The sequence below is a fragment of the Populus euphratica genome, unplaced genomic scaffold (genome assembly GCF_000495115.2).
Source record: "Populus euphratica unplaced genomic scaffold, PopEup_1.0 scaffold74.1, whole genome shotgun sequence".
In the NCBI taxonomy this organism is placed as follows: Eukaryota; Viridiplantae; Streptophyta; class Magnoliopsida; order Malpighiales; family Salicaceae; genus Populus; species Populus euphratica.
Window position 1 is genome coordinate 110,915 of NW_011499954.1, and position 17,893 is coordinate 128,807.

The 17,893-nt window shown below is 32.5% G+C and overlaps 3 protein-coding genes across 4 annotated transcripts; 2 read left to right on the forward strand and 1 right to left on the reverse strand.

The window, feature by feature from the left end:
• Positions 1–211: 211 nt before the first annotated feature.
• On the forward strand, positions 212–2,966 carry LOC105138197 (transferring glycosyl group transferase). The gene is made up of 2 exons (XM_011044230.1): positions 212–1,620; positions 2,418–2,966. Exons 1-2 carry the CDS (start codon positions 350–352, stop codon positions 2,656–2,658), a joined length of 1,512 nt encoding a protein of 503 aa, XP_011042532.1. The 5' UTR covers positions 212–349; the 3' UTR covers positions 2,659–2,966.
• Positions 2,967–6,573: 3,607 nt separating this feature from the next.
• Positions 6,574–8,907, forward strand: LOC105138198 (Pentatricopeptide repeat (PPR) superfamily protein). Its single transcript, XM_011044231.1, has one exon. The coding sequence runs from the start codon at positions 6,859–6,861 to the stop codon at positions 8,710–8,712; it is 1,854 nt and encodes a 617-aa protein (XP_011042533.1). The 5' UTR covers positions 6,574–6,858; the 3' UTR covers positions 8,713–8,907.
• A 236-nt stretch (positions 8,908–9,143) lies between these two features.
• Positions 9,144–15,353, reverse strand: LOC105138199 (downstream neighbor of Son). Of its 2 annotated transcripts, none has more exons than XM_011044232.1 (15): positions 15,051–15,353; positions 14,514–14,693; positions 13,612–13,682; positions 13,393–13,531; positions 13,207–13,292; positions 12,967–13,120; positions 12,703–12,893; positions 11,996–12,201; positions 11,824–11,913; positions 11,324–11,445; positions 11,094–11,195; positions 10,538–10,647; positions 10,321–10,408; positions 9,687–9,886; positions 9,144–9,572 (listed from the first exon to the last, which is right to left on the reverse strand). In XM_011044232.1, exons 2-15 carry the CDS (start codon positions 14,631–14,633, stop codon positions 9,359–9,361), a joined length of 1,893 nt encoding a protein of 630 aa, XP_011042534.1. In that variant the 5' UTR covers positions 14,634–14,693; positions 15,051–15,353; the 3' UTR covers positions 9,144–9,358. The 2 variants fall into 2 exon arrangements, with proteins under 2 accessions (XP_011042534.1, XP_011042535.1); XM_011044233.1 differs by lacking the exon at positions 15,051–15,353 and adding an exon at positions 14,889–15,018.
• Between the last annotated feature and the right edge of the window lie 2,540 nt (positions 15,354–17,893).

Genomic DNA, 17,893 nt, shown 5'->3' on the forward strand with positions numbered 1-17,893 from the left:
TTTTAAAAGTAATTGAATTGATTGATTTTCTTATAAAATATGAAGAAAATAAGTCAAAGTTTTTACATAAAACAAACGCGATGACATGTTTTCCCGATGTAAATTAGTTTTCCTTGCTTGATGCTATATTTTAAGTCTGGTGTTTAACCCACGAAATTAAGGGGAAAAAAAGAAATTATATAACAGAACAAAAACGTTTCTTTCCATGCTTGAAAAAAGGAACACATCGAAACGCCTAAAGCAACCAGTGGATCCTTTGGCTTCACTAAAACCCTTGAACGTCCTCAAACTTTGCCTCCTTTCAGACCCTGAAGAAGGCGGCCACAGCACCCTATATTCTCTCATTACAATGCTAACTTCCACGAACTTATTGTCTCGAATCATAAAAAAGAAGAGACACAAAAAACCCAAAACGAAAACAAGAAACAAAAGACAAGAAACCAAAGAAGATCCTATTGAACAAGATGAACTAGAAGAAGACACTGAAGGGTTTAATCTAAAAACCTCAGCTCCATCAAATGCTTACGGGGTCCAGCCACTTGGCAATCTTTACTTCAATCGAGGCTCTATTAACTCAAGAAACACCGGTTTAGGTAATCTTCAAATTTTGACTGATGAGTTAGTTCTTGATATTTTAGGATTTCTTGATGGAACCCAGTTAGGACTTTTAGCTACTGTTAGCAAGTCATTTTACGTTTTCACTAATCATGAGCCTTTATGGAGAAACCTTGTCTTGGATAAGTTAAATGGTGAGTTTCTGTTTAATGGGTCATGGAAGTCTACTTATATTGCTGGCATTTACCCTTTATTTGACGTTAATGGCTGCTCAAGTTTGAAAGTTAGAGATTTCTATTCTGATTATCTTTTTCAAAGTTGGTTATGTGCTAGTCTTGAAATGAAACCTGAATGGCTTGAGAGAGATAATATTGTTAGAAAGAAAGGCATTTCTGTTGAGGAATTTGTGATGAATTTTGAGGAGCCAAATAAGCCGGTATTGTTGGAAGGGTGTATCGATAATTGGGATGCATTGCAAAAATGGGATAAGGATTATTTGGTTAGTGTGTGTGGTGATGTGAAGTTTGCAGCTGGGCCGGTGGAGATGAGGCTTCAAGAGTATTTTAGGTATTCGGATCAGGTGAGGGAAGAACGTCCATTGTATCTTTTTGACCCGAAATTCGCTGAGAAGGTTCCTGTTTTGGGTTCTGAATATGAGGTTCCATTGTACTTTAGGGAGGATTTGTTCAGTGTTTTAGGTAATGAGAGGCCAGACTATAGGTGGGTCATAATTGGCCCTGCAGGATCTGGCTCGTCATTTCACATAGATCCTAATTCTACATCTGCTTGGAATGCAGTGATTAAGGGGTCTAAGAAGTGGATTTTGTTCCCACCTGATGTGGTACCTCCTGGTGTTTATCCAAGCCCAGATGGTGCAGAGGTAGCATGTCCTGTTTCCATAATGGAATGGTTCATGAACTTTTATGGTGCAACAAGGAACTTGAAAAGGAGACCTATTGAATGCATCTGTAAGGCTGGTGAAGTGATCTTTGTGCCCAATGGTTGGTGGCATTTGGTAATCAACTTGGAAGAATCCATTGCTATTACACAGAATTATGTCAGCAGGTACTTTTCTTTTGTTTTTAATTATCTATAATTTAGATAGTTCTTAGAATTTAACTTTAGAAAGTTCATCTGTAGACATCATTGGTTGAGTAAAAGGTTTGATGATAGTTCTTAAATAGACTTTTAAAAGAATGAAGTTGCTCTCTCATTGTGTAACTTCTGAAGCTGACAAGTAGAGATATGATTCATGAAACTGAATGACGAAAACTTACCACAGCAAACCCAGTATTCATGGATAGGAAGTGCAATGATGGTAGGTCGGTGACAAGAATCGATTGATATAGTTGAGACCTCGGTTTAAGAAAATGAATTTATTTTAGTTTATTCAGTTTATATGCTGGAGCCAATTTTCAAGTAAAGTCTTTGATTCTCTGAATTGAAAGTAATGAATTTCATTAGATTATCCCATCCTTGCCATGTATACCTTGAGATGTTACATAAACTAAACAGTAGAAGAAACTATTCTCTAGAGGGTGGGAATTCATTAATTTCCGTTGTCATTGTTTAAATAAGTTCATCAAGAAGACATGGACTATATAAGAAGCTGGTGAATCAGTTCCATTGGTTTATCCACACCTGACACACAAAATAAAATAAGAAAATCTATTTTAATTCTTGTCTTGCACTGTACTTCAATCTCCTTTCCAAGTCCTCGTCTTTTTAACATGGCCTACCCATTTCCAAAGCCCTGGCTCTGCCCTTTATTTTTTGTATAGAGAAAAGACTGTTGCTTCATATTTTAGGATATGAGAAACCAATACCCATTGGTTGCAACTTACTTGTCTAGTGTATTGCAGGAGAAATCTGCTGAATGTTTTGGATTTTCTTAAGAGGCCAAATGCAGGGGAACTAGTGTCTGGAACTCGAGACCGTGTGAATTTGCATGATAAGTTTGAGAATGCTATTGAGTCCACTTTCCCTGGAACTATCGATCAATTGGTGCAGAAAGCAGAGGAGAAAAAGGCCCAAGAGAAAAAACTTTCCTTCTGGGACTCAGTGACTGATTCCCATGCTGGTGCTTTCAAGTTCTCTTTCTAAACAAACCCCACAAAGGCTGGATGCGTGGGAATGGGACAACAACTTACTCTGGAACAAACACAGGTTTATGTCATATTCCGGCTCCTCTTTAAACCATGATCTTGCAATGGAATGTAGATGCTTGAAGAACATATTTTCCTCTCAAGAATTCAAGCTTGAGCCTCGCGCTTCCTTCTGGTGGAAACGGATCCTTTTCCCTGTTCAGTTTTTTTGCGAATGAAATGTTGAATCATTCTTTCTATTGTTTTGGTATACATACATTCAGATGCTCAGAATTGTAGTAATTGAAATGAATGGTTATTTGTCAATCTCAGGTCTCATGTGTGAATGGGAGGAAGTTCAGGAATCAAAAATGGAAACAACAAAATGAAGGTGGTGTGTAAGATTTTAGTATTAGTTGCTTTCTAAACGACACCTCTTTTTATTGTGTGTGTGTGTGCGTGTATCTGAATCTTATTTTATTTTTTAGAAATGGCAGTAACATTCAAACAACTAAATCTGTATTGGAAAATAAAAACCAAAATAATTTGTTGTCTTAAGAGTCAAGACTGCTAAATGAACACAACTGCTGTCCTGGTTGAAAACCCATCACCAGCTTAATAAGAAGAAAATTAAGAGGGCTTAATATTTTACTGTGCTCTCGGGAAAAAAAAAATCATGGATTCACACGGTTATTTTTTAACTTTTATTTTGTTATTTTATTTTTTTCAGTTATTTTTTTTAATATGATACTTCAACATTTAGCTAATTTAAGGTTAATTTTTTGTTTATACTCGGTTAACTTTGCAATTAGAAATGTTAAAAAAAAATTAATATTAAATTGATGTTCAATTTAACAAAATTAAATTCAATTTTCTTGATTAAACATAATTAAGACTCCAAGGATCAAAATTGACACCGGAATTCCCATACTTTTTTTATAGCTTAGGCCCTCTTTTAGCATATTTAATCCCTAAATTTGCTTCAATCTTTTTTCATTTTTAATCCCTATTTCATGAGGTTTTTATATTTTTTGCTCCAGAACTTTATTTTTTTCACATTTTAGTCCATGAGCTAGAAAAACAAGAGAAAGAAGTTGACTGTTCAGTTTAGTTGTGTTTTTTAATCAATTTTAGAAATTTATTTTTTTTAAGTTAGGGGATTAGTTTCTTGAAGTTATAAGAGTGCTTTTGAGGTGTTTATTGGTAAAAATAGAAGGAAAATTGAGTTTTTTTTAATAAAAAAATAACACAACCCAAATTTTTGACTAAATTTATGGTAGCTAGATTTTGAGACTTGTCATGTCTCTTTTTTTCTTAAAAAAAAAACAACAATTGGTTGGAAGACATTCTAAAAAACAGGTCTACGTGTTTGAACTTTATTTTTTTTAACCATACTTAATTTCTTAAAAAATAATTAATTTAATATATATATATATATAAAAAAAAAAAAAACTTCTTTTACATTGTTAAATCGGTAAAGAATGTTTTTAGATATCATTTTATTATATTTAATATATATATATATATATATATATAACTTCTTTTAAATTGTTAAATCGATAAAGAATGTTTTTAGATATCATTTTATTATATTCTATTTGATTTTTGCCTTTTTTCTTGAACAATCATTTTTTTTCAATAGTCCATTATAATTATTTTTTTATTCAGTTGATCATTAATTTTTTAGTATTATATAGTTAAATAAAAAATAACCAATTGCGTGATGTGAAGTTTGCTGCTGGGTCCGTGGAGATGAGGCTTCAAGAGTATTTTAGGTATTCGGATCAGGAGAGGGAAGAACGTCCATTGTATCTTTTCGGCCCGAAATTCGGTGAGAAGGATCCTTCCAGTTTTGGGTTCCGATTAGGAGGTAGGTTCCAGCGTACCTCAGGGAGGATTTGTTTGGTGTTTTAGGTAATGAGGTGCCCAATTATAGTCAGCAAGATGGGTCATAATTGGCCCTAAAAGAATTTCACATTATATATATATATTTATTTATTGGTTCTTCAAAAATTTACAGTTTGGCTCTTCAATTTAAGGTTTTTTTTTTTTTTATGACATTGCAATAACTTAGGTATGGACTTTGCGGCTTGTTTTAACCAGCTGCAAATATGAACCCCGAGGTGCTAAGAAAATTTTTTGTTACTCAATTTTGTGAAATAAAATTTAACTTCATTGGTGTAGAGCAACTATAAATTGGGGACCAAATTTGAGGCTTTGAAATATTTTGGACACCTTTAATTTTGTTCTATTGGGGACTGGTTTGCAAGGAAAATATTTATTTCCTTTTTTTGTTTTTTTTTATTTGATCCTTCCTCATTTTTTTCTTTCAAATTGAATTGATAATTTATTTTTTTACCTAGATATAGGGTCTTACAATGTTGAGGAGATGTTTCGATATTCATTTAAATTTTATTAATTTAGAGCAATTAAAGTTTTAGATACCCAATTGAATTATGAAACAAATATAGGAGGATTGAAGTTGATGGGTAGGGTAAAAAAAGTTGAATCATGCAATACACAAGTTAAAAATTTAGGAGGGTCATAACATTTTGGTAATACATGCGACCTTTTTTTATGACCAAACTCGATCATCCATAATAGTATTAGATGTATCATGACATGATTATTGAGAGTAACAAATGTGGTTGATTAACGATGATGTGTCGTTAGTTTTTTTTTTTCTCTCATTTTTACTTGAATTTTGTGTTGGTTATTTCAAATTTTAGAGTTATCTCCTCATTTTATTTTATTTTCATTTCAAATCTAATTCTCATTCTTTTATTTGCTAAACTTTTATTATTGATCTCTTTTTTAAAATATGAAATTGTTTTCAATTGTAAGTTGTCCTTTTTTTTTTAATTTAGTCCTCTTTCTTTAATTGCTATTTTTTTCTTTTGAAAAAATAATTTTTTTAATTTTATTCTTCAATCTAAAAATATAAAATATCCTCTTATTTGTTTTTTATTTTCAATTTGATCCTCATTCTTTTTATTGCATTTTCATTTTAAGTCCTTTTATAAAACTGATTTTTTTTTTCAATTTCATCATGTGGTATAAGATTAGTTAGGAATTGAATTTTATGTTTTTCTCAATGCAGTGATCTAGGTTTCATGACTCGAGTTGCAGATTTCAAAATTTAATTCAAGTTAATATCATTTTTTTTAGGGTTTATTTTTTTACATTGATTTTTTTCTTTTTCAATTAGTTTATTCCAATCTCATCATTTTGATTATAAATTTGATGAGTTAATTCATAATGACTCAATTTTTTTAATTTAATCTTTTTTTTATCCTTTAACATTGAGTTATTTTATGATTAATATTTATAATTTTATCATTTCTATTTTTTTTTGTCCTTTAACATTGAGTTATTTTATGATTGATATTTATAATTTTATCATTTCTACTTTGACATGTATTAGATTATTTTATTTGCATGATGTGAGTATCGGGGTTTGGTATGCTTACAAAGTTTGCTAGAGTTTTTTTTGTTATTTTTTAATTGATTCTCTAGTTTGATTCCAGCAACCTACAATAAATTTATTAAAAAATTAAGTTTTATTTTTTTTTTAATTTTTTTTTTAATTTATACCGGTTTAATAAATTGAATTGCAAATTTAGTATACTCTCTAGAGTCAACTTAAATAATTATTTATTTTATTTTTCTGTATTGAATTAGCTTAGGACTTAGTTCTCGTTGTTTTTTTTCTATTTTGTTGCCTTTTTTTTTTATATTCTCATTTTTTATTTAATTTGGTCTTATCATTACCTTCTTATTTTTTTATCTAATTAAATGATTCCAACTTATATGACTCACACCAGTCATACATATATATACTTAAATGATTCCAACTTATATGACTCACACCAGTCATATATATATATATATATATATATACATGCTTATGCTTGTGTTGCTTGAATATATTTTTTAAAATTAATTGTTTTACCGTACAATAATCTACTGTGAAACAATTCCATGTGCAACGCAAGAAAGAAAAACCCAGTGCGTATTCCCGGTGGTGAGACATCCGTGTCTATGGAACCGAGGGAGGTTACTCTTTCCACACAATTGAGTACCGCCACTCTATCATCCCATTTAGACCAGTAGATCCTAATTCGACATCTGCTTGGAATGCAGTGGTCCCGCCGCAGTAAGGAACAGGGCCTCGAGAGTACTGACCTGTGTGGACATACACTAGATTACTTAGAAAAACATGAGTGGTTTTAGTAACTTAGTTTTAAGGAAACTAGAGCTTAAAAATCCAAAACTTTCGTTGTTAGAATCTTGCACCACTCTCTCCCACCTGAAAATCATACATGCCCACTTGATAAGAGCCCACACAATCTTTGATGTTTTTGCTGCAAGTTGCTTAATCTCCATTAGCATAGACAAGAACTTGCTTGATTATGCAGCACAAGTCTTTTACCAAATCCAAAACCCAAATCTTTTTATCTATAATTCATTTATAAGGGGTTTCTCTGGAAGCAAAGACCCGGATAAGTCCTTCCATTTTTATGTCCAATCAAAGAGAAATGGCTTAGTTCCTGATAATCTTACGTACCCATTTTTAGTCAAGGCTTGTACTCAAAAGGGTTCTTTAGATATGGGTATACAAGCTCATGGTCAAATAATTAGGCATGGGCTTGATAATGATGTTTATGTTCAAAATTCACTTGTTACTATGTATTCTACTTTAGGGGATATTAAGTCTGCGAGTTATGTTTTTAGGAGAATTTCATGTTTGGATGTTGTTTCTTGGACTTCAATGGTCACTGGTTATATTAAATCAGGAGATGTTACGTCTGCTCGGAAATTGTTTGATAAAATGCCTGAAAAAAACTTGGTCACTTGGAGTGTAATGATTAGTGGGTATGCGAAAAATAGTTTTTTTGAGAAGGCAATAGAATTGTATTTTTTACTTCAATCAGAAGGGGTGCGCGCTAATGAGACAGTGATGGTTAGTGTAATAGCTTCATGTGCTCATTTAGGTGCACTTGAACTTGGAGAAAGAGCACATGATTATATTTTGAGAAATAAGATGACTGTAAATTTGATTCTGGGAACTGCACTAGTAGATATGTATGCAAGATGTGGAAGTATTGATAAAGCTATCTGGGTTTTCGACCAACTTCCAGGGAGAGATGCTTTGAGCTGGACAACTCTAATTGCTGGATTTGCAATGCATGGTTATGCCGAGAAAGCACTTGAGTACTTCTTACGAATGGAGAAGGCAGGGTTAACACCGAGAGAGATAACGTTTACTGCTGTTTTATCAGCTTGTAGTCATGGGGGATTAGTTGAAAGAGGATTGGAATTATTTGAGAGCATGAAAAGAGATTATAGGATTGAGCCTAGGTTGGAACACTATGGGTGCATGGTTGACCTGCTTGGTCGAGCAGGGAAGTTAGCAGAAGCTGAGAAATTTGTAAATGAAATGCCTATGAAGCCTAATGCACCAATTTGGGGAGCGTTGCTTGGAGCTTGCCGAATTCATAAGAATTCAGAAATTGCAGAAAGAGCTGGGAAGACTTTGATTGAGTTAAAGCCAGAACACAGTGGTTACTATGTGCTTCTTTCTAACATCTATGCACGCACAAACAAGTGGGAGAATGTTGAGAACATCAGACAGATGATGAAGGAAAGAGGAGTTGTGAAACCACCAGGTTACACTCTGTTTGAGATGGATGGGGAAGTTCATAAATTCACCATTGGTGATAAAACCCACCCAGAAATTCAGCAGATTGAAAGAATGTGGGAAGAGATCCTTGGGAAGATAAGACAGGCAGGATACACTGGAAATAATGATGACGCATTGTTTGACATAGATCAAGAGGAAAAAGAAAGCAGCATACACAAGCACAGCGAGAAGCTTGCTATTGCATATGCGATTTTGAGAACTAAAGGTCATGATCCCATTCGAATAGCGAAGAACTTGCGGGTATGTGAAGACTGCCACACCGCTACAAAGCTGATTTCCAAGGTGTATGAACGAGAGTTGATTGTTAGAGATCGGAACAGGTTCCATCATTTTAAGGGAGGAGCCTGTTCTTGCATGGATTACTGGTAAAAAAAAATAATGCAGTTCATATAATTATGGTTTGAATGATGTTCCTGGAACTGTATGACAAATTTAGAGACAATGCTTGAACTTTTGGCATGATCTCCCAGAACAGGAGCTTTCTCATTTTCATGGCTAGCCCTTCGGGGACAAAGTATAGTTACAGGAGTTAAGAACACAAAAGGCATAAATCATCTTTGACTAGTGCATGTTTGCTTATACATTAAAAGGAAAACGTGTAAATATTGCTCTTTGAGCAACAAGAAAGCAGAATATGATAACGAATTGACAATGGAGCCTACGGAAATCAAACCGAACCAGCAGTTTGTTTTTTTTTTGGGTTAGGCAATTAAAGCAACACTTGAAAATGTTGAATAAATAGATTAGACTTGAACGAAAGAGCAACAATTCTCAAAAAACAGAGAGGGAATGGAAGGAGCTGAAAGTAAACGGCACACAACATAACAGGCACGGGAAAAAGGCATAATGTCAGCTACTTTCATAAATATTGCGAAGGACTACACAGCGTCAATCAGTAACTTCAGTTCTGTTAAAGAAACAAGATTACATTGGATGGAAATACAAGGAAAGGATCGATTTTAATCGGCAAAATGTAGAGTGCTGTGTCTCTATCAGAGACTCCACGAGCAAAATGTTAGACAGGAGAGAGGGAAGCCACATAAGAACCATCGCTGTACTTCAAGCCTTTTAAGAAGCCTGAACGCAAGCAAGGAGCAACGGAGGCTTCTGGAATACCAAAAGAATGATTACTTTCTTGCAAGCCTTCAACCGCCGCAGCTTGATCAGGTTTTTTGCAGGTTGTCTCAAGAGCAACATTCAAGCCAATAGAGGTGCGTTCTGTTGTAAAGCTGAAAATTACCCAAATTAAATCAAAACAACAGTTGAGAACCGAATAACTATGTAATTATGGTGATACTAAATAAGGGCCTGGATGACAAAAGCTTATGAGAAATTTATCATACCTTGCCTCAAAGCTTCTCCCATCAGAGTCCATGAGTGCACATACACGGCAAACAATCCATGATGGAATATATGCATCCTTAATTTCAATGCTGGATAAGAGCCCAGCGGATGAACCTTGACTGGATTCAGTATCTTTAACTGTAGATTCTTTAGGGGAGGCAGCAATATGGTGAGCTCTTTTTACCTCCACGCATTTTATCTGCGAAACAAGACCAATACTCAGATACGCCAACATGCTTCTGACATCATGAGGCAGGAATCATATACCATTTTGAATAGATTCATATTTTCAATATTAAAAATACTGATGAAAAGCACAGATAAATCTTCAAAGAAAAACTATTTAAAAAGAGAACATAAAAGGAGAACATATATAATAGAACACTTTGCAATGGATAATATAGCTGCCGATAAAAGGGAAGTTCCGTAAGTGAATCAGATTTGATTGTGAATGAAAGTTTCGCCCTTGAGGTCCTGTCATGAAAGATTGACGAGAGTGCAAATATTTTGGTTGGACAATGAGAAAAGGCTAAACAATAGAGGCTAATATAGGCAAACTGGTAAAAGAGATGAAAGTATGCTCTGACTTTTAGCTCTATCTATTGAGTCCAAGATTAAATTTACGCTACCCACCTCTGGAGAAGAAAGAGCAGCATTCTGAAATGGAACAGGTGAGTACAATACAGGAACATCTACTCCGGACAAAAAGGTAAGGGAAGATCTGAAGGCAAGGACGAGGAAGTGAGATATAGTCATAACATTATGCAGAAAATATGGAATTAATTTCTGAACTATACAGCTAAACTCAACAGAAAGGTATTTTTTCAAAAAACTTACACGCTGCACTTACCTGTAATTTAACAAAAAATCATACAACCCATTTACATTCTTATTTCCACAGAAAGCCAGCAGCGATTGTGGGCTATTATCAACATCAGACAAGGAACTAAAGCGACGAGTCTGCATCATGTTAGCAGGAACCATATATTAATTATAAAGTACAAGCAACGGAATTAAAAGTAAACATCAGAGGATCTTGACAACAGAAAATTGTACAGAACTCTCCAGTTAGGTAATGTAACTATTAGAAGACAAAAGTAGGAGCTTGGGATGTACAATCATCACAATCCCAACAACTGTAATAATAATACATCATTACTACAGGTTGCTAGATATCCTTTACAGCCCAAACTTTCAAATCTTAAATGATCATAAAGAAAAGAATACTAAGCATTTAACTAGGACCATTAATTCATTAAAAGAACAGAAGGAGGAATAATTGCTGGATTATATTAATTAAAAGTATTAATTAATCAAAGAGCTTAATGAACCATGAAATCAGGGAAGGCAACTTATTTAAGCCCAGGGAAACGCAAGATGGCCATACATGGAAAGGGTTCACTTACCTGGCCCAAATTTTGTTTCTCAATCTCAGAAAGCTCAACTAAATCTTCAGTGGTGACATGCTCTACTTTAGAACGACAAAGTGGCATAGAGAAACAAACGTCCTACACAACAAATTAATAGCGTTACATAATATGACAAACTTATAGCAAAACATACATAAATTAAAACATCTAGCAAAATTATCAACAACATAAATGAGCAAATATTAAAATATCAACAGAGATCTTACATGTTCTCTCAACGAAGACCTCAGACCTCTTGTCGACTGGGAGATGTAAGCATTGCATAGGTGTTTGGTACATCCTGAGCCATCACTACCAGTGAACATCACCACAAATTGTGAAGTGCACACTACAAAAAATTCCCATGAAAACTCAATGTTAACTTGTAGTTTGAGGGGAAAATACTTTCATGGGCAATAAAGAAATGGTGAGAAACGTATCTCTTCAAAATAATAGCTTTTGCATGATTGCCATGTTACAAGTAGCTCTCAGTATGCAATGTACCAGATTAGGAATCACGGAAAGGAGGTATGAGTTCTAATTATTGATATGCAGACACAACCTCTGACATCTACTAAATCCAAGTAATTTGCCTCAATGATAATGATGCCCGGAAGCAACAGCATACTTATTTTGCACAAAATATTCCATGTTTGTGGAAAAAGAACCAGAATTTAAAGCAGGACGAGAAAATAGATAGAATAATAAACTAAGAGCAGAAACATACCATAAAAAATATTGCAAATGTTCTTTCGAAGCATGTAATAAAGACTTCGAAAAGAATCCTCCCATGCCAGCTGCCGTTTTCTCAAAAAATCTACACCCACAAAATAAAAAGCGAGAACATTAGAAAGGGAATAGAAAATGTCTCGAATGAGTTAATGTTTTTATTTGACAACCTCCCTCAATTGCTGATGAGGTTAGCACTGATATAACAGCAGGAGGCAGGGTGGATTGAGGGTAAACCCATGAATGCAAAGCTTTAGCACTAAGGATCTGAGAAGTCATTGCCTGCCCAGAGCTACTACTGTCCTTGGAATCACCAAATTGGGATGCAAGCTGTGGCATGCCGTTGTAGGTGCTGCTCATAATTGACCTATGAATCCTAAAAATTGCAAGCAAAATATTAACTGCTGATTAACAACCTACAGCATGGAACTTGCTAACATATTGATTAACAGTTTCCAATATGGTGTGCCATATCAGATAAGTTGCAAAATAGTCATTGAGGAAACAAAAGGACCGTATATTTCATGATTATTTTCATGAATCAATAGATGAGGAAGTCAGAAACAGAACCTTTATCCAGATTGAAAACAAGAGCATAAGCTACTCATACCTTGTCAATTATTCATGTATGCATTTAATTGAGATTTTCAGATGCATGGTAAAGTAACAGCAAATTTTGATTTCAAATGAAAATATAACAGTATGACTGAAAAATTACATTGAGAAAGAAAATTAATTAGCTGGAAGTTTTAAACACTCACATGATGAAAGATCAACCAACCATCAAATAAGTTCAAGGGTTGATATTATCTTAATTAGAGGTAGCAGAACAAACTAGTAAGGGAATACTAACTTTTGAAGTACTCGGCAAACTCACCAATTAACTGAACAGTAGGATGCCACCCGCATTCTAGTTTTCAAAGTAAAATCAAGAGGAGCCTTTTTGCCAGCTATATGGCATTCAGAGCAGAAATTGCCACCATGATTGCCATCTTTTTCAGAAGAATCAGCATTTAAACCAGAAGTGTCAGGCGGTTCATGGGCCACAAGTCCTTTCAATGCTTTATCCTATGTCGGTAAGTCAAGTCAGAACAAACACGGCTTTGATTAACAAGAAAGAAAAATTGCCAGCACAGTATACCATTTCAACAAATGCCAAGCCAGATGACCTTTCACCACTAGATGAAAGCTCAGTAACACTGCGAAATATACTTTGACTGCAGTTTTTGATTGTTTGACGAGGTTGTACCACATCATCTTTCAAAACTTCGTCAGAAGCAACCGAATTCTCTGTACTGCCATGAGATCAAAAGCAAATCAGTGAGGAAAATAGGAACTGTCTATATATTGCAGATAAGATACGCTGTGCTAAAAGGAATACCATGAAAGTTGCTGTCTCTTGGCAGCCAGAGTTGAAAGCACAGAGATATTCTTCAGGCTATTAGTTTGTTCAGTTGATGTATTTTCCTGAGTGTAAATGGAAATACAGTGAACAAATGAATAAGGTATTAATGCTATCATAATCAGAACCAGAACATCAGTATCCTGATCTGGAAAATACAATAACCTTTGCACTGTCTTTTACGGAAAGAATCCTAAGCCTGGATTTTTTGACAGGATAAACTTCATCCATGCGGGTGTTAATGTATCTAGGAGTCCTTGATGCATCTGGTTTCCTAAGCCCATAATCCATCTCAATACCATTACTGGAAGGTAAAAAGGGAAATGGTCAACAGATCAACAAAAACAAATAGTAGTTCAGAAATAGAAAATTAGAGTAATTTACTTCTTTGAACCCAGGGGGGCTGGAGATTCATCTACAATCTCTATAACCTTTTTCCTCCTCAGCTGCTCTCCCTGCATGCCAACAATGACAACAAAACTGAGAGGTTTTCCTCCACTACAACTAAATAGATTTGAAAAGATTCTTGAACTCAAATTTAATGCAGTTAATAAACGACAGTCCCAATGACATTGAGGTAACATGTGATGTATTATATATAAACCATCAGTTCTTGCAATTCAAAATGAAAAGCAATTCTCAATTACCCCCACCCTCTCCTCAAACACTTCGTAACATACAAATGGAAGTGTTTATAAAACAAACTAAAAGCATTAAGCAGGTATAAAATGAGAAAGCGGGTAAAGGAATTATGAGGAAGCTGGTCAATTAACCCATTTCCACACACACATCCAAAAAAAAAGGAAATAAAGGGGTTCAAACAAAAAATAAAAAGAAATTGATTAATGAACATACAAGTAAGCAGAATATCAGTCTTCCATCCCTTCCTATCCAACATCTACAAGGGAAGTGGACACATAAGACAAACCATCATGCGCATGAATCTAATCTCACTTTGTTGAAAATGCCAAAATTCAACCATTCAAATAGTGATCAAAACTTCCAAGTTCAAGACCTTACATGCTGTTTGGAAACGTAAGATTTGAGTGGAAATGAAGCCATTTAAACACCATTTACCCAATTAGGGATGAGGACATGTAGGGTAAATGATGTATTTTCATTAACACAAGTCAAATAAATTTCACAACTTTCAAACTTATTCCAAACCAAAAACTTCAATTAGAAAATCAAATCAATTTAATCTACTTAAATAGTTGAAATCAATTCTAGCATAGAATTGGTTCCAAACAAGCTGTAAAACACATAATAGAAAGTTGAAAACTTACTCTCAGTTCGGACGGAGTCTTCCTTTTAACCATTGTACCATCAGTTAGAGCAGCAGCAGCGCCACCAATTTGCACATTAACAGAACCTAAAGAACCTCCCGGGACAGCAACTTTTGCCATAAATTACCCTCACAAACACTTCATAACAACCAACCCCCTTCCCGCCAATCAACTCACCACCTACAAACAGATATTCCGTAACATTTAAACAACTAAGTTGCAATTAATAAATACATGTTACTCATTATTAACAGAAACATAACATCAAAGACCATATAAGCTTTGCTATAGCGTTGTCCGAACTATACCCTAAATCTAAAGAATCTAAGATCAGATCGAAAACCTCCTTCAACTTCAATTAAATAATAATATAACAAATTTAAACAATCCAATTAATGCTGAGGAGAATCGGTTTCTGACAATCTAATGTCGTTTCAACTATAACTCTAGCAGCAGCACTAAACGCGGATTTACGAAGAAATTGCAGGGGGGGAGAAAGAAAGAAAGAAAAAGGAAAGAATGTGTTTTCAATGTCACCTCTGCGAAGCAAAATTTGAGAGTAACCGATTTTTCAATCTCACAATTAAAAAATGGAAGTAGGATTCAATTATGGGGTTTTTGATCGATTTGCCCCAAAAATTAAGTGTAATTAGGGCAAAAATTGAACAAAAAATAAGAGCAGGTTAGTGAGGGGGGGAGAATTTAAAAGTTGCGGTAAAGTTTATGTTTTGGGTTTGAACATTTTCGTAGTTTTCATTCCCCCCCGCTGTCCTTTACGCCGTTAGCTTGAGGAGTTAACGGTCAGAGATTTGATTGAAAAGTGACGTTTATCAGTGGGAGTTTGAGGATATGGCGTTCTACTACTCGCTAGGATTTTCTCACGCGTGTCTCGGGCAGAGAGTCGAAGCGTCCATTTATTGGTACATTGTTTTAAATAAAGCCCACTTAGGCCCACTCACTTATATTTGGAATCTTAGTTTAGTGTAGTTACTGGATAGGTGGCCGGCAGGCCCGGCACTCACTCTGCTGTGAGACTTTTTTTTTTTCAACATAAAAAACATATTAACATAATATAAATGTCTTTTAAAAAACAAATTGAGGACCTAATCATTGAATAAAATAAGTTTAATAAATTTATTTAATTTAATAATATTATTAAAAAAATTATTAACAATAAATAAAGCAAAAAAAAACCCAACAATAATTCAATACAAAGATATATGCTTATAGATATTATAAAAAAATATATCTTTATAATATTATTAAAAAAAATCCAAATGGTTCTATTTGTTAACAAGATAAAAATTAAATGATAAAAAAGTAATTTCATTTTAAAAAAATATAAATCTCTATTTTAGGAAAATAAAATATTGAATAAAAAAATTAAAAAAAATTAAAAAAAGAAATCAACTTAAGTTTGTCCGAGCTAACACACCAAATTTATAATCTCGTCGTGAAACTAAGATAATCTCATTGAAAACAGATTGAATAAAATTACGAAGATAAATTTTTAAACTAACATAATATTAAATGATAAAATTTAAAAAATAATAAAAAAAATAATAAAAAAATCTAAATCAACCTCAATAAATTTATTTAATCCATGAACTGAGACATGGTACTGAGATAACTCCATAGAAATAAATTTTTAAAAAATAATATTAAAAAAGACCTAAAAAAATGAATTCAACCTGATATAATTTTCAAAACTCGTGACTCAAATCATAAGGTCAGATCATAGCATAAAAGACAAACTCAAAAAAAAAAATATTAAATTCTCAACCAGTCAAAATAATCAAGGGTAAATTAAAAAAAAATTAACAAAAAAAATCAAAAAGAAAAAATATAGATTTTAAAAGAATGATGCCCTAATTAAAAAAAATTAATAATGGATGAAATTGAAAAGTAATTTTAATAAATAAAAAGATAAGAAAAAAAATACATACAAATAACAATAAAAAAAATGATGCAAAACTTAATATAAAAATAAGCATAAAATAATAAAAAATTTTAAAAAATATTCAATAAAGAATTTAAGGTCAAATCCATTGTAATTAAAAGAATAAAAATCTGATTTAATACAATAAATAAATAACCAGATTTTTTTTTTTGGCAATACCCAAAGTGTAGTTCGAAGAAGGGAAAAATAAAGGACAGAGTGGGAAAAAACAAGTTACATGACAACAGCAACAAGACATAACTAACATTGTCCTAAAAAGCAGTATTTAAAGTTTTTATGGCATTCCACGTATTATTTGAAGGGTGAAGGAGGCGCCCACTTCCCAGTTTTGTGTGAGGCATATGCTAATCAAATTTTTATTTAAATTACATTTTAATCTTGACCTCATTTGAAAATATATGACCTGATTGTGATATTAGGTACCCTTCTATAAAATAAATTAAATTAAATTTTAATTATTAAATAAATAAATATTAAAAAATAAAATTAAAAAAATTAAAAAAATCTAAATCAACTCAAATTAAATTGTTATACTTATAACCTAACCTAAGACATGAGATCATAACAACTCCGTGTAAAGAGAAGTTAATAAAAATACAAAGATTAATTCTTAATAAATAATATTAAATGATAATTTTTTTTAAAATTTTTTTTTAAAAAAACTAAAAAAAAGATCATTTGAAAATGATGACACGTTCGAAATTTTCCAATCATGGAGCAAAGTTTCCAATAAATAAATATTAAGAGATGTAATTCATTAAAAAAAAACATAACAATAAGATTTGAAAAAAATAATAATAATTAAATTTGACATAAAAATAAATTGAAATCAAATATTGAGTAATAAAATTAAAAACAAAATCTAATTAAAAAAATAATTTAAAAAATAAACATCAATTAAAAAAACAACTATCAAAGTTGATATAAAATTCATTAAAATTAAATTTAAATTGATGAAATTAAAAAATAAAATATATCAAAAAAATATTTAAAATAAAACTTATATCATTAAAAAAAACCAGATATAATATAAAAAATTAATAACAAAAACTTTTAAATCTTGACAAACCAACGAGAATCTTAGAGATAAAAAGGAAGAGAGAAAAAATAAGTACATGTCTGTGTAAGAGAGATACACAGAGCAACATATGCGTGTGTATATAAAGAATGATAAGAAAAAAATTAACAAGCCCAACAAAAATTATTTTTTAAATTATTTTTTTATTTAAAAATATATTAAAAAAATATTTTTAAAAAAATTATTTTTAATATAAACGCATTAAGATAATTTAAAAACACTAAAAAAATAATTTAAAATAAAAATAATAATTTAAATTTTGACAAAAAAAAAAGTTTCAAGCTTTAACTCCAAATGAGGTTTAATTTTTATCACCATCCTTCGCTTCTCTATTTAATTGCT

Coding starts and splice junctions, on each gene's coding strand:
- LOC105138198 (XM_011044231.1), top strand. CDS start 6,859: ATGAGTGGTTTTAGTAACTTAGTTTTAAGGAAACTAGAGCTTAAAAAT.
- LOC105138197 (XM_011044230.1), top strand. CDS start 350: ATGCTAACTTCCACGAACTTATTGTCTCGAATCATAAAAAAGAAGAGA. Junction 1,621..2,417: donor ACACAGAATTATGTCAGCAG/GTACTTTTCTTT, acceptor AGTGTATTGCAG/GAGAAATCTGCTGAATGTTT.
- LOC105138199 (XM_011044232.1), bottom strand. CDS start 14,633: ATGGCAAAAGTTGCTGTCCCGGGAGGTTCTTTAGGTTCTGTTAATGTG. Junction 13,121..13,206: donor AAGAGACAGCAACTTTCATG/GTATTCCTTTTA, acceptor ATCTCATGGCAG/TACAGAGAATTCGGTTGCTT. Junction 10,648..11,093: donor AGAAACAAAATTTGGGCCAG/GTAAGTGAACCC, acceptor AACATGATGCAG/ACTCGTCGCTTTAGTTCCTT.